Consider the following 14,698-nt stretch of genomic DNA (forward strand, 5'->3'; position numbering starts at 1 on the left):
TTTACATTGTAAAATAAATAATAGTTGTCATCGCTTTTAGTTTTCAGGTTTGAGAATGCCCAAATGTCAAAGAAACACAAAGACATTCTTACTCATCACCAAACTAAAAAGGTTCTTTAAGATGCCTTTTTAGTTTGCAGATGAATAACCTGTTACGTACAAACCTCAAAATGAATCTCAACTCTTGCTTAACTCCCTTTCTAAAGCCCCGAACGTTACTTCTAAAAGTGTCCAATCCACATATATACATACACAAGCTAGAGGACTAACAGCATAACTGGGCACTAAGACAATGGGGGTAAACAATGTCTTTATATTACAAAAGAAAAGGGGGACTGTGGATGTGAACTAGCTCTAAGCTAACTCTGGTACAATCCGTCAAATGGCAACATTCATGTTAAATATTAAATATGGGCCCTTTACAAAACAAAAAAACACAACTACAGTACATTACAATGTTGTGTGTATAGTATATTATATTGATATAGTATATTTTATTTTTGACAGTGTTGTGAGTAAAAAATATACTGCTAACAGCAACTGGGACATGTAGCTAGTTGTTGTGATAGTTGTCAACAATTGCCGAAGTGATTCAAGTTCCTTATTCTTACGGTACTAGCTAAGTATAACGTTGTGTAAAAAGCACTTTGAGTGGTCAGTACACTAGAAAAACTCTATCCTAGTCCAAGTCCATTTACCATTTACAATCCAGTGCCATCCTTTAGCTTTACACTCATGGCAGCTCATACAGAGATGTTTCACTTCATTTGAATGTGTATGCTAACGGCTAACTTTAATACGGATAGGGCACTATTTTGTTACTCAAAATTCAGAGGCAAAAATAATCTGATGTTTTGGTTTCTGCTTTAGCCCCTGATTCAGACTCAGATGACTCAAATATACTATTTAGAGCTGAACTACTGAAACACTATTGTCGTGTGCAAAACCAGGGAGATTTCAATCAAAAAGTGATCTTCCATGTTGTTTATAAGCATGCCAAATTGTACAGGTGAGGAATCAATCAACTCCTATGACAAGTTAAAAAGGACTTCCCAGAAATGAAAGACAAAGCAATAGGGTCAGATGCCATGATTACAGCTTTTGCTTTTTTATCAATCTTCTATGTAATTGGACATATTCACAGGATAAACGACTGAGTAGTAAATACATACTGGCAAGCAGAAAAGGGTATGAAGTAGTTTGATTTATGTGCAAGAAGATTGTGTTGGTTTCCCAAAAGTCTAAATATGTGACTCTATCTATCTATATATTCGTAATTCGTAGTGATTTTATCTCAATATTTCCTGCTGCGTTCTCACATCTGCTCACCCCGACTGCACATGTACATTTTGCTAGGGTGCTGGCACAAAAATTGTGGGCAAAGTCAAGGTGAAAAATGTGGCTGTTTGTGTTCACACATTGAGCTCACCCTGAACATTACAGGGACATTTTTTTTCAGAGTTTTGTCCATGTGTGAAAACACCATAGTCATAGTCTTGTTTGGTTGCATGGTCTGCTCTCACTGACTTGAGTAATCAAATCCGATGAGCCACGAGACATGTCTCAGCGGGACTGCAAAAATCAATTAGTCCATCAGGTACAATTGGATTAATTAACCTGAGAGTTGGGATCAATTGCATCATCCATCTCCTGCTGAGGCAGGCTCCCTGAGGCCACTAAACATAGGGCACAGCCTTTCCCCTGGGACTGAAGCCGGAGGTGAGGGGCTGACTGGGAAGTCCCCACGAGGGAAGAAGACAGAGGGGAAAAAAAAAAAAAATCTCATTATCTATGAGCTAAGCAACTGAAAATTCTTATCCGGTTGGAGAGAGGAAAGAAGCAACCCTTTGTCTTTTGTGCGCTGTTCAAGTGTGACTTCCTTCCAGGATCTCATGGCAGCGAAGCCAGAGAGTGCATGGCAACTAATCCTTGTTTACACACATAAGCAGAGGGGGATGATGGGAGATCAGAGGGACGAGATTCAATGAGAAGTCTGCAGTTTGTGCAGTTAAAACAGAGTTTAAAATTGCGTAAAAGTCAGGTATTTATGACCACACCAGTAATGTTAATTCAAAGCAGAAGTGCCTACATTTAAAGGGGAATACAACTGTGTTGTTTACCTGTTTATGATCTGCTGCAAACAATCCAATGCTCTTGCATGAAGGTATGATTTGCGTAAAAGGTATGTTAATGGTTGGTTTCAACCATCACAATCAATTCATAATGTTACTTGGAAAAACAAATGCATACATACACTCATAATGCTGCTTTAATAGCAGATTTTTTTCATTTGCACTAATAAGGGTATTCATATTCACACATAAACATGGTTCAGGGTTCTTTTTGGCTGTGTCTTGACCTTGCACACCCTCACTTTGAGCCGTGCTGTTGCCTGAATCCAGAGTGTTCTGTCATGCTGCCTGTATCTAATTAGCGAGCTGCTGGAGAGCTGGTTCTGCCTCGCTGCACTCTCTTTCTGTAATGAACTGCATGCAGAAGGGAGACTGCTTTTCAGACTTGTAACCGATGTCCTTGCAGATTGCCACCATATGTGAAAATGCTGCTCTTGTAAACACACAGTGCCATGTGCTAAGCAGGAAATGCATTGGATGCAGCCATCTGTTACCGAAACCTCAGGGCATGTACGATTGTTTGTTGGCCTTTTATTTTCGAGGCAAGTAGGGAATTTATTTTGGGGAAAACTCAAGTCAACAGTGTTCTGTTCGGAAATGACTGATGTATGCCAAGGACAAGATATTCCTGTTTCAGTTCCATATGTACAAACACTTCTTCTCTGTATTGATTCGTTGTGATCAAAAGAAATTATAGAGGTTGTTGACATATTGAGAGCATCAGGTTTTCTCTTCGACAGTGGACTTGGGTAGATGTCAAAAAGTAAAATGCAAAGTTGCTTCTTATATAAAGCACTAAAAAGCAGCCTGACTGCTGATTAGAAAATTTAGATTTTTTTTTCATTTTCAAATCACTGAAATCGCTCCCATTCAATGAGCTGTGACCCAGAAAAACACACATGCTTTTCATCATAAATGGTATTAATGACATAATACTTGAAATCTATTGGCCCTCTCATCGACCCCTAAAGGGAAACAGACAAACATAATGAGTTGATTTGACCTTTTACGACCCCTTGAAGTTAAGTCAGGATGGAATGCACTTTGTGTCATTGGGACAAGTGGAGCTCAAGCGGTGCCGTGGTGTCTTTTGACAAAGTGACTTTGTTCCTAATGGGCCCTCTTTTGTTTGTGCTTCTCTCACTAGGTGTACCTCATCAACGTCACTTACTCAGACTCCACTTCCCACGTCATCTACAGGAGGTACAGCAAATTCTTCGACCTACAGGTACGTTGCACTTGCAAATGAACCACATCTTCTGCCGGCCCTTAATGCGCGATCTCTAAATTGAGTATTGAGAATTTGTCTTCCTCATATTAACTCTGTGAGGTCAGTTTGACCTTTTGATCACGTCTTTCTGTTCAGCTTCTAGAAGACAGTATGCTCAGTGAAAGGTCTCATTTAAGTCTTCTGGAGTCTGCTGCGAAAAAAAAAGAAGAAGGGAAATGGGGGAAATCCAGTCAGCAGATGCAGGAAGAAAACATGACCTCAGTCAGTATACAGAATACAGCAATGGTCAGAGTAAATCCCTCAGATGTTTTATTCAGGATTCAGAAGCTCTAAGTAAAATCCTTGCATTTCCTAAAAATGACTCACATTTACATGTTTGTACCATGAATGGAAGACTTACCTTTGCCAAAGTTTGTTTGTAAGAAAGACTGAAACATCTATGTTGCCTGAACGACAGTATAATGTTCCTAAAACCTTAATGGTTGCATACCTTATCTGTAGTTTGTCCTTTTTTAAGACTTTGTCTCTGGCTCTTCTCTGATAACCCCGACTTCATGAGCCTGCTCTGTACAGCGCTGTGGCTCTGGTGGGCTGGCTGTGTTGAAGGCAGTGGAGGAAACCCTTTGTTCTTTAGTCTCATGGTAAAAGCCAGGAAAATTCTGCCCTGGTCTTGCTCGATGGAAACCGAGCTCCTCTCCTGTCTCTGCAAACATTAGTCTTGTCCATAGAGCCAAGCTTCCTGGGTGTGTTTGTCTGACCACAGTAATCCGTGAAGAACAACAGTCTGCAGCTGTCTATACTACATGGGTGGGGATATATTATTTTCCTGGAATGTAGCGCTATAGGTGAAAGATGAGTGGCTAGAGTCAATGATATGGGTAGTCGCAGACAATCTGATTATAGCCTGAAGCATAGAAGTAAAAGAAGTATCCATTTCCCCCCCCCAAAACCGTGCAACCAGGGTGAGTACAGTAAGGTCTCCGAGAAGGAGGATGTAGTGTAGGTAATGCTAGGACCCATCCCATAATGCATTGGATGAAATGAGGAGGAAGTTGCAGTCAGGAAAGGGTTGGGGGGTTGGGCACATTTTGAGCTCTGCATGTAAAGAGTAACATGAAGATACTTCCCCTCAGGCGTTTGATTAAGATTTTCTATTTATCTATTTATTGAAGCTCATGCAGTTTCCAGGTGTGAAGTATCATTGTATCCCTTGAAATGTGCTAGAAAATTAAAATGTATGTTTATCACATGTTTATATGCATGTATCCTTATGTAATATAATCTCACTTTTCTTCCGCTGGTTTTGAATTTTTGGTCTTTTTCCAAGCACAAACTGAGAGTTGTCTGTGTCTCTGCCAACAGACACCTACAATCTTCCTCCGTCTCTGCACAGTCCTCTGTCTTCTTGGCACAATTGCTTGTTTTATGCTCACCAGAAGCTGACAGTAAAAAAAAATAAGTCAATTTGACACCCTTGGACTGACGAATGCGACCATTATCTCATCTGAAAACGATTAATTGAGAATTCAGAAAAGCCAAGGAAGGTCACAGAACAAGAAACGCCTTTCAAGCATCGGCCAATCATTCACGCTGTGTCCGAACAAGTCTGCTCTGTAACAGCCGGTCGTATGAAACCCACTCGACAACACCGAGCTGCTTTGCTGTTTGTCTTTTTAGAGATGAAGCATCCATTTTCTTTGTCAAATGGATGTCCAAAAGTGCACTCACTGCTAATGTTTTAAAGCTTTCAGCACACTCACCATAACTCGTAACTGCTCCTTTGGGAAGCAACAATCATAAATTATCCAGATCCACACTCACATATTTATCAGGCTCCTTCTCAACGTCTTCTCTGCTGACCGAAAGTGAAATGTGCTGTTTGTTGTGCATGTGTAGAGTTATTTTTAAAGATCTTTGTTTTCATGTAAAAAAAAAAAAGTGCTGAGCATTTATTCCACCAAACCCTGTTCCTGGAGTCAAATGGGAATGTTTTTTTTAGCAGCACATGTTTGATTCGAGCAGAATTGTGTCAAACAAAGTTTACTGTCAGGGAGTAGTGAGTGACCCCCCCCCCCCCATCCCTCCACACCCTGAAACCACAGTGGACAGAGCTCAGCATTCCTCACGGGGATTGTGGAGTTTGCAAGCTGTCTTGGTTTCCTTTTCGATGTGAACCTTTTACAAAAATTCCTTACTCAACATATTCAGCTCTGCTGAAATTTTGCCTGGCCTCCAAAACATAGACACAAGATAGGAATTTAACAAAGTCGTTTGGCTAAATGGGAGGCACACAAGGGAAAAACACTTATTGCTGACAGTAATCATCAAAGATTATTCAACGGAGATCGACGCTGACTTTGTGTAAATTTACCATGATCAGCTCAGCACGATTGAAGATTCTGTTCCCCACGTTTGTCTTCTTGTCAAAACCATATCGCCTACTGTACCCACAATGCAACTCAGCTGCGGATCATAGATTGAGGTGCTTTATGCTAGTAGAGGCTTTTGTCGCTTCAAGCTGATAACCTCAGGCACAGATTAGAAGTGTTTCACAGAGATTAGGTTATCAGACTTTATTTTGACTTAACAACAGATTCTAATGTTTTCTTATCTTGTAGCCTCCAGTCACAACTGATGCTGCCTCAGGCTTTTGTCACTTGAGGCAACTTTGCAGACTTCATGCAGCTCCCCCTAGAGCCACCAAATGGTTTTATTTAAAATCACATTTAAAAGGCTTAACCTTTCTCAGTGATGATCACTTGAGCCAATTGCTTGCCAAAGAAAATGAACCATGACCGGGATGACTGAAAACCTACACAGACCGCCCAAAGACTTGAACACTTTGCAATGATGCAGCAAATCATTTGAACTGCAGGAGCTCAAAAATGTTAGCTTATATGTTTTGTTTCTGAAAATGTCCACAGTGCAGCTTTTTAACAACATGCACGATAAATCTGTGCCGTTTACCTCGCAATCTCTCTGCAGTAAACAACTTGTCAAGTAAATGTCAAAACACAACTGAGAGATGGGATCAGAATGTTTCCCCCCTCAGACATTCCTCCAAACTCCCTCAGTCTGAGATTCCTCCCAGAAAAGTGTCTTTGTCTTGTTGCACAGTGCAGTGTCTCTTTGTCTGTGCCTCCCTGCCCACTCCTGTGAGTGCAATTAAGTTTAAATGCTTCCAATGATTGTCATTACAGTGTACAGAAGCTGTTTGGGTTCCTCCTGTCACCATAATTCAGGTCCACAATGTCATATAGCCAAAATACAGTTGAAGAAGGATTGTTTATTGCAATGTCTACCCTTGGCATTTATTCTGGACACTGATTAACGGGTTGTGTTAAAAGAGACTGGAGAACTGGATTACATCATAGCACCTGTTGCTACATGGACATGTTGATTTCCCTCGTGGAAACACATGGCTGACTCTGCAGCTTGGTACACTTAAATATCCTGTGCAGAGTTTAGGAAAGCACTGTTGAGTAAATACAGCATCCCGGGTCCTGAAAAATGGATGTGTATGAAATGTGAGAAATGTTTTTTTTTTTCCTCAGAGTTTTGTTCCGAGTTGTTCGGCGGTTGCCATAAAAACCGCTTTCACACCTGTCCTGAGTGTATCCAGGAAGGTCCCAGAGGATGATGTCATCATCATCGCTCCTGTACGGGGAGCCTCTCTGTCGACTGAGGCGGTTTTATAGAGGTGCTGAGTGAACACTCCCATGTAAGAGGGGGAATTCGTCTGCATCCAGCTGTGAGGTTGATAACATGATGGGTCTGCAGCTTATTGTGTCAGAAAAAGCAATGCAGTTGCCATTGCACTCTGCAAAAGTGAGAATTTCTAGAGACTGTGTTCTGAAGAAAACCTGGAAACTCGGTTTACAGGCACATTTGATGTTTTTCCCTTTCAGCTTATATAAATATAAAACTTGTGTTTTGCATGTTTCAGTGCAGGTGCGGTTAACCCTAGTTCGTTTTTATTCTCAGCCTTTTTTCAACCACCACAATAATGAAGGCTGTTCCTTTCAAAAGAAACAATTTCTTGTTTGCTAAATTTCTCTCAGGGCAGGGCATGTCCCCTCTCCTCTGAAAAAAAGACAGCTAAGGCAAAAAAAACTGATGAGTGCAGAAAAGAGAGACCCACAAGAGGAGGAAACCAAACCACCTCTTAGTGGAGAAGTCTTACAAACAACTCCCGCAGGCCCAGACAGAGTGGACCCAACGCTCCCCTTCAGTCTCACTTCTGTTTGTCCACCTGGCTGATTTTGGCTCGGCTTTGACCAAGACTAGTCTCCTGGTCTCCCGCTCCCGATCGAGTGCGCTGTAGTTTGACGCTCATGGTCTTTGCTGTTTAATAGAGAACATCTGGAACGAGGCAAGGGCCAAATGAGAAAAGGCGGGGCTGCATCTGGATTTGGAGCTCAGGCATTTACTGTAGGATGCTCTCGTGCGTGATCAATGTTTTGATTTATTCAAAAACGGAAACTAGAAACTCTCGCTGTGAGACTGAAAACAATTGCATTGCAGCTTTTCTTTAGCACTCAACCAAACATGCTCATACATGATGCATTAAGCAGCACATGTTCCTTGTCCATATAAACTGGCGGTCACACATATAAGTGTATCTGGATAGACATGTGCTAAAACTGTTACAAACTGCCACTGTCATTGGGATATACTGTAGTTCTTTGCCGTCGTCATAAATTGAACACAGGCTGCTCAGTGTCAGTTTATCTCTCCATAGATAGATCCCTTTAATAGTTAGATATATCAAGTGTTGACATCAAAGTGTTCATTTTCTGCTCTAATGGCCCTTTTCAGCTCCTTAAGTGGAACTTGCTTTTTAGATTATTTTCCCAGACAAGTGTGGGTGACGTAAACCTTTTCTGCTGCCCCACGGATCAAAGGGAAACTGTTTACAGTGGCATGACACAGTCGCTTTTCAGATGAATGTAATTACACCCCCGTGTTGAACTCATGTACCGTTACAAGGAGGTCGACTGTTCCAGGAGAGCGTGTAACCTTTTTTTCCCCCTCCCCCCACTTTTATTCTTATCTCAGATTCCTCCACTTTCAACTTTGACTGATGAACTTGTGGTAGATATAAGACACTTCATGTGGTTTAGCCATCAAATGGTTTTATCTTTTCGGTGGCAATAAAGAAGGCATGTTTTTGATGATTTAATGACTCTTTCTTTCACTTTGGCAGATGCGAATCCTCGACAAATTTCCGATTGAGGGAGGACAGAAGGACCCCAAAAAGAGAATTATTCCTTTTTTGCCAGGTAACAAACACAGTGCAGTATAACTGATATCCATGTCAAATCAAATTAGATTTAAACTTCTCTGCATTAGAATTTAAACCCCATTAACTTCACTTAACTAGATAGTTTTGGTATAGGGTACCCTTACAATTCTTGTGTGAAAAAAAACACAAAAAACAACATTTACATCTCTGCCAGCAACACACTGTTGTTGTTTGTTATCGTCACATGATAAGTTACTTAGAGTCAGTAGATTTAGCAGTAGCAGAAACGGATACCAATAAGTCTTTTAATAAGAATTTTGTTTTGGCTATTTTTCATTTGATTATTCACAAGAGCAGCAGAAGAGATCTGAACAGCGATTGGTTGCATCTGACCTTCGTTATAGTTTAAAAGCAAAGCACACAAGGCTTTTCATACTATACTTGTAAGTAAAATTGAATGCATTTCATATCCCAACTCCAAAATGATGGACTATTACATGAAACCCCAATGATACTCATTTTGATCTAGGTGTAACAACATATGGAATAATTAAGAGAGATACTCTTGAGAGCAGTGTAGTAAAAATCTCTGTAACTGCTTGCAAAAGAAAGACGTTGACATTTTCATGCACAACTAATGTTTGTTAGTACTCCTTTAACTCCATAGCATGGCCTACCACATAGCATTGTTTCATTAACCGCCATACTCCGCCCAGGCCAAATCAATTTGTGGTCTGCCTCGGCTGGCTGTAGGAGGCCTGCAGAGAGGGATTTATCTAATCTGATAAACTGGTTGTGGGCAGGAGCAGAGGGGAGCAGTAAAGAGATCCTTTGTGAGACAAGTTGAAGTGCTTTAGCATGGCCATAGCTGTTTTTGATCTGTCTGTAAGCCCAACGTAGAGTGAGAGTATTGCCTGCCTGACACACAGCTAACAGCATTTCACTGTTCAATGAGCTTTATGCAGTTTGACACTATTAAGAAGTCAATCTCCTCAGAGTTATGATGTGAGGTTTAAAAGGAAGGAAAAGTAACTCTTTAAGCTGCTCTTATTAATTTATGCATTTAAAGAAGCCTTGGAGTACTTCTGTTTTTAGAAGCTGGGCTTGTATGATTGATGTATTTAAAAAAAAAAAAAAAGTCTAGTAGTCATGTCCAATCAAGGGAAACGCGAGTACCCTCCACAGCTCGGCCTCACACTAACAACATATGAATTAATTATTTAATGAAGATAAATCCTCTGTAGTGTACACAGTAAAGGTCCCTCTGTATTAAATACTGATTTGCATAGTTTTATGTATTTATTTTTCAATATTTAATCACAACAAATGTCTTTACACACACACACTGTACATAAACATGCACATATATATAAAAGGGAGAAATAAAAGGTCAACATGGAAACTTATAACAAGGGGAAGTGGGCAAACAGGTTAATAAAATAATACAATTAACACAAATCCAGCCATGTTTCATGCTACAACAACTTATTTGATAACTTAGCTGTGGTAGCTAACGGGAGACTTAGCTACATGAGCCACATTACGTTAGCACTCAACCAAATTCTAGCTAGCATTTAGGTTAGCTTAATTTATTGTTAGCTGGCCAAAATAACCATAGCTAGAAAGTTTTACCTTCCCCAGTATTTTGTGTGAGACAGTTATCTGAAAGTAGCTTAGCTTATGGGTTATCAAAAACGCCGGTTTACCTCGACAAAGGAGATAGCTGATATTCCATTAGATTTTTACTATCCCGTCTCTTTTTATTTGTTGAGTCAGAAGAAAATTGGTCATTTTGTGAATTTGTTGAATTGGTAACCGTAAATAAAACGGCTATTTCTATCTATTTTGGGGCTTTTTCTGCCTTCGATCTAGAGAAAGGAGAATGGATGAAGTAGGAAATTGGGAGGACAGAGTGGGAATGACATTGGCAGGGGGCCAGGGGTCAGGTCGAACCCGGGCCGCTTGCTTTGTGGACTAAAGCCTCAGCATAAAGGCATGGGACCCCACCACTTGGAACAACTGGCCCCCACAATTTGACTTTTTTTTAGACCAACAAAAAATATTTTTTTGAATCTTCAATCTTGTAATTTGATCAACCTGAGTAAACTACTCATTAACAATGTGGAAAGAGACATTTTCTATATTTGGTAAAACATTTAATATAACCTGAATGTAACCAGCTACATTTTATATACTCAAGTTTTAAACATGTATTTTTAAAATTGTTGGCGATAAGTTAATCTAACTCTGCTTTTTCCCCCAGGTAAAGTCTTGTTTCGCCGAAGTCACATAAGAGATGTAGCTGTCAGAAGGCTGAAGCACCTGGATAATTATTGCAAAGTAAGACAAAGGCTGCATGTCTCATAATATCCTTAGAGCTACTGTATACCTTTCTTAAAACTTTAAAACCATTGTAGCAGCTTGTGTAGTGTTTACATGCTGTTCTTTGTCATCAACTGTACATGTTAACTACTTATTTTTGGTTCATGTGTGGGTTTGAGGGCTAGTCTATCCATGCCATGCACAATATTTCTGAACCAGGCCTGGACATTTATCTCCCCCAACCAGCCTCAACAGGAAAGCAACTGCTCTATCTGCCCTCGTCATTTCCTGTCACCAATGTAAATAGGCAGCACTTTGAAGGAAGCAAGGGAAACGGGTGCACCCAGGGGTAAAGCTGAATCTAAAGAATACGAATGAATCAGCCGACTTTAAGAGCAGCAGTGAGTGCAGCTGGCTACCTGACCCGGTTCCATTCATTAGGTCAGTGACGGGAATGTAGGGCAGGTGCGTTGCCAAGTGTGGCAGCAGTTTTTCATTTGGAGGAACAAGAGGAGACTTTCTGCAAAGGAAAGAAGCTTAAAGATAATGATAGCAGACTTAATTTCCAATATCCCTCTTATGAAGATGTCTTTTCTGATTTAAGTGGCTGAAACCTCTCGTTTCCAATGTCTGTACAGCTGAGACAGGCTGTGGTCACGCTGTATCACCTTTTAGTGATTCTCTTTGTCTAAACCCTCACTCTGGACTCACAGGCTTCCTTCCCTTCCACACCCTCCACACCCTCCGCCTGGTCTTCTCATCCTGCTGACTGTGCAATGACTAAGAGTTATAACCTGGTTACTCATTGACATACAAACCAAACTGTGTGAAACCTTTTTAAATGTGTTTTTTTTTTTTTTTGCATTCTAACACAACATAAAAAAACATATTCATCCCTCCCTTCTGTCTCCCACAGGCTCTGATGAAGCTTCCCTCACATATTACCCAAAGTGATGAAGTCCTGCAGTTCTTTGAGACCAAGTTAGAGGACCTCAACCCTCCCGCCGAGTGAGTAACTATCACCGCATTGCATTACAAATCAAACCCATCATTTTGCATTAGCATCATTCCTGTTTAATGAGCGGTTAGATACAAAACAATCCCCTCTGGTATGCTGTGTAGACAAACGCTGCAGTAGTATACTGTTTGTGTGGTTCTACAGCTGGGACAGACGCCTTTCACCCGCATTGACCTGTCTTGATCCAGAGGCTTTGCTGCGTCTCACAGATGATTGATGGATGCGGGTTGAGAGGCACCACGTTTTATTAATAATGATTTCTGGGAGGTGACACCTGATCCCCAAAACAAATGAGAAAGGATCAGTGGTGTCATGACTGTGCGGCTGAGTTCAAGTCTCTGGGCAGATGAAGCTCAGAGGCTGGTGATTTGTCATACTCAGTTCAAAGTCAGTGGGAGTAATTACAGACTCACTGCTCAATTCGTTATTGTCTGAATACACATTTTTTTCCTTTTGGTTAATGTTCAGTATGTCACAGTATAATACTGTATATGCGTTTAAACTTTTTCTACTGTACCAAACCCATTCAAGAGTAAAACAGTGGCAGATTCAACTCCAAAATGGCCTCTCCACCTCTGACCCATACATGCTAATCCCACTTCAAAGTGAGTTTCTCCTCCGGTCTCAGAAACGGAAGACTGCAGCTTAAATTGAGATCGTTAAGGTCTTAAAGCCACCCAGGTGCTCAGGTCCTTTTACTAGACTCTGGACTGACTCAGAGTGACTCTTAGGGTTTCATATTTTTCTTCTCCCTAGCTTGAAACATCACAGAACACATAGTCTTGTGTTGCTACGATGTTTATTAAATTGGCACAGGATGAAATACCACCATGGACAATGATATCACTCCTTTCTATAAAAGACCTGTGAATATATTGCTTGTGATGCTTCTAATCACCGGGAAACTAGACCTTTTTGTGACCTGTCTATTGTTCTTCATCGTGACCACTAAAGGGTGTGTTGCTATGACTCTCACTGCTCTGGTGATGATGACTCTCAGTGAATGTTGGCTAAACCGATTTTTATCCAGTTTGTGGTCCTTACGATCTGCTCTGCTGCTGTCCACTATGTTTGACTCTGTGGCTGACAGAACTGCCAGCCTGGAGTTCTATAACTGAAAAAGAGCATGACGCACGCCTTTTTATTCTGATGAGGAGGAATTCAGATGCTTTCACAATACGAACACACACACAAAACAAAACACAAAAACAAGTAATTGATATATGAAGGCTGATAAAGGAAATAAGCCATACCCTGATAGAAATACATGCTTTTGTAAGATATGGAAAGGCCATTTATTGACCTTCTGTGTAAATAGTTTGAGAATAAGATAGTTTACCATGATGATGAATTAATGATATTTTTTGAAAAATGGGCATGATTTTTGACTTATAGGTTTGACATAGTTCTTGTTGAGTAGCAGTATGTAACTGTAAAAAAAGCTGTTTAAATTTCACCAATCAATCAAACATGTCCCTATAATGATGATAATTATGAGGCCAGTCACACCAGTGACATTTTGTCCTCTATGAAAAGTCAAATAAAGGCATTTGCCTGCCAGTAGTCTCTTTAAACATCAGCAGCAAGGTAGAGATGTTTGTCAAGCCCTCGTGTGCTACTGCCATCTCATGGACAACAGGTGTCACTGCACAGATTAAAAAAAGCAGCTGGATGTGACGTTGCTCTCGCACAAGAGGGAGCCATGATATAGGCTGAAAGATAACAACACTGTACAGCGATATGAGACAGAGGTTGTGTGTTTGTACTGCTGCACAGAAAGGAGAGATGGCACATTAGTTGTTCGTTCAAAGGAACATGTCATCCTTCTTCTTCTTCGCCTTTTTTTTTGGTCAAGCTTTGATTAAAAGATAAACTTTGGTAGATAGAAAGATAAACACTGAAATTATCTGAAAAAATACATTTTGATTAAAAAAAAAAAAGAGGGAACTAAATATTCCTCAGCAACCTGAATGAACCTGAATGAAAAGCTTAAATATATGAAGTCTGAAGTGTTTTAAAAGCTTCTTGGCTACAGATCCGAAGTGTGTCTTTCTTCAATTAGAATAATGGCGTCCTCCTTTTAAGTTTTTTCCAAGGCTCAGAGGCTTCAAAGCTGATGAATATTTCACAAGATTAAGCAGCAACTTCTGGAGAAAACTTCGAGAGAAATTAAGAAAAAAAAATAGACATTGTATTACATCGGCATGAAAAAGAAAGATATTTCTCATCGTCTCATATCTTGAGGTCCTTATCGGCGCCTCAAATGACTGTTTATGAATGCGTACACACAGAGAATATTTAATGAAAGAGTTTAGACGTCCATTATGATAATGAATGCCACTGGCTAAGTGTGAAATTAAAATACCACGTTTTAGTCATCAATCAACACTGCAGCATTAGTTTAAGAGTTATGCAGATTAAGAACTGGTCGTTCGTGTTGTTTGTAACAAGGTGAGGTGAATTTGACTTCAATTAGCTTGAAGGTGTTTTTCTAGACAACGTCAGTGCGGGCCAATGTTGTTGCTGTTTTATTGAAAAGTATGATTTTACTGCCCTATACTGCAATGTGACTCTGCACGGCAACATACTGTTTTTTAAAGTTGTAATAAAAAGGTAGACTGCATTAATCCCTGTGGGGAAATGTGTCCTCTGCATTTGATCATTCCTAACTCTCAGGGAACAGTGTGTAGCTGCAGCGGTGTGTGTGTGTGTGTGTGTGTGTGTGTGTGTGTGTGTGTGTGTGTGTGTTA

The 14,698-nt window shown here is 40.3% G+C and overlaps 1 protein-coding gene across 2 annotated transcripts in view; it reads left to right on the plus strand.

Moving 5' to 3' along the window:
- LOC132975406 (SH3 and PX domain-containing protein 2A-like) overlaps positions 1-14,698 on the plus strand; it is a 56,385-nt gene that overhangs the window by 4,555 nt on the left and 37,132 nt on the right. For both annotated transcript variants that reach the window (XM_061039924.1, XM_061039925.1), the window contains exons 2-5: positions 3,280-3,360; positions 8,570-8,645; positions 10,872-10,948; positions 11,847-11,938. In XM_061039924.1, coding sequence (XP_060895907.1) covers positions 3,280-3,360; positions 8,570-8,645; positions 10,872-10,948; positions 11,847-11,938 — 326 coding nt within the window. The remainder of the gene's footprint in view (positions 1-3,279; positions 3,361-8,569; positions 8,646-10,871; positions 10,949-11,846; positions 11,939-14,698) is intronic.

The sequence above is a fragment of the Labrus mixtus genome, chromosome 6 (genome assembly GCF_963584025.1).
Source record: "Labrus mixtus chromosome 6, fLabMix1.1, whole genome shotgun sequence".
Taxonomy (NCBI): Eukaryota; Metazoa; Chordata; class Actinopteri; order Labriformes; family Labridae; genus Labrus; species Labrus mixtus.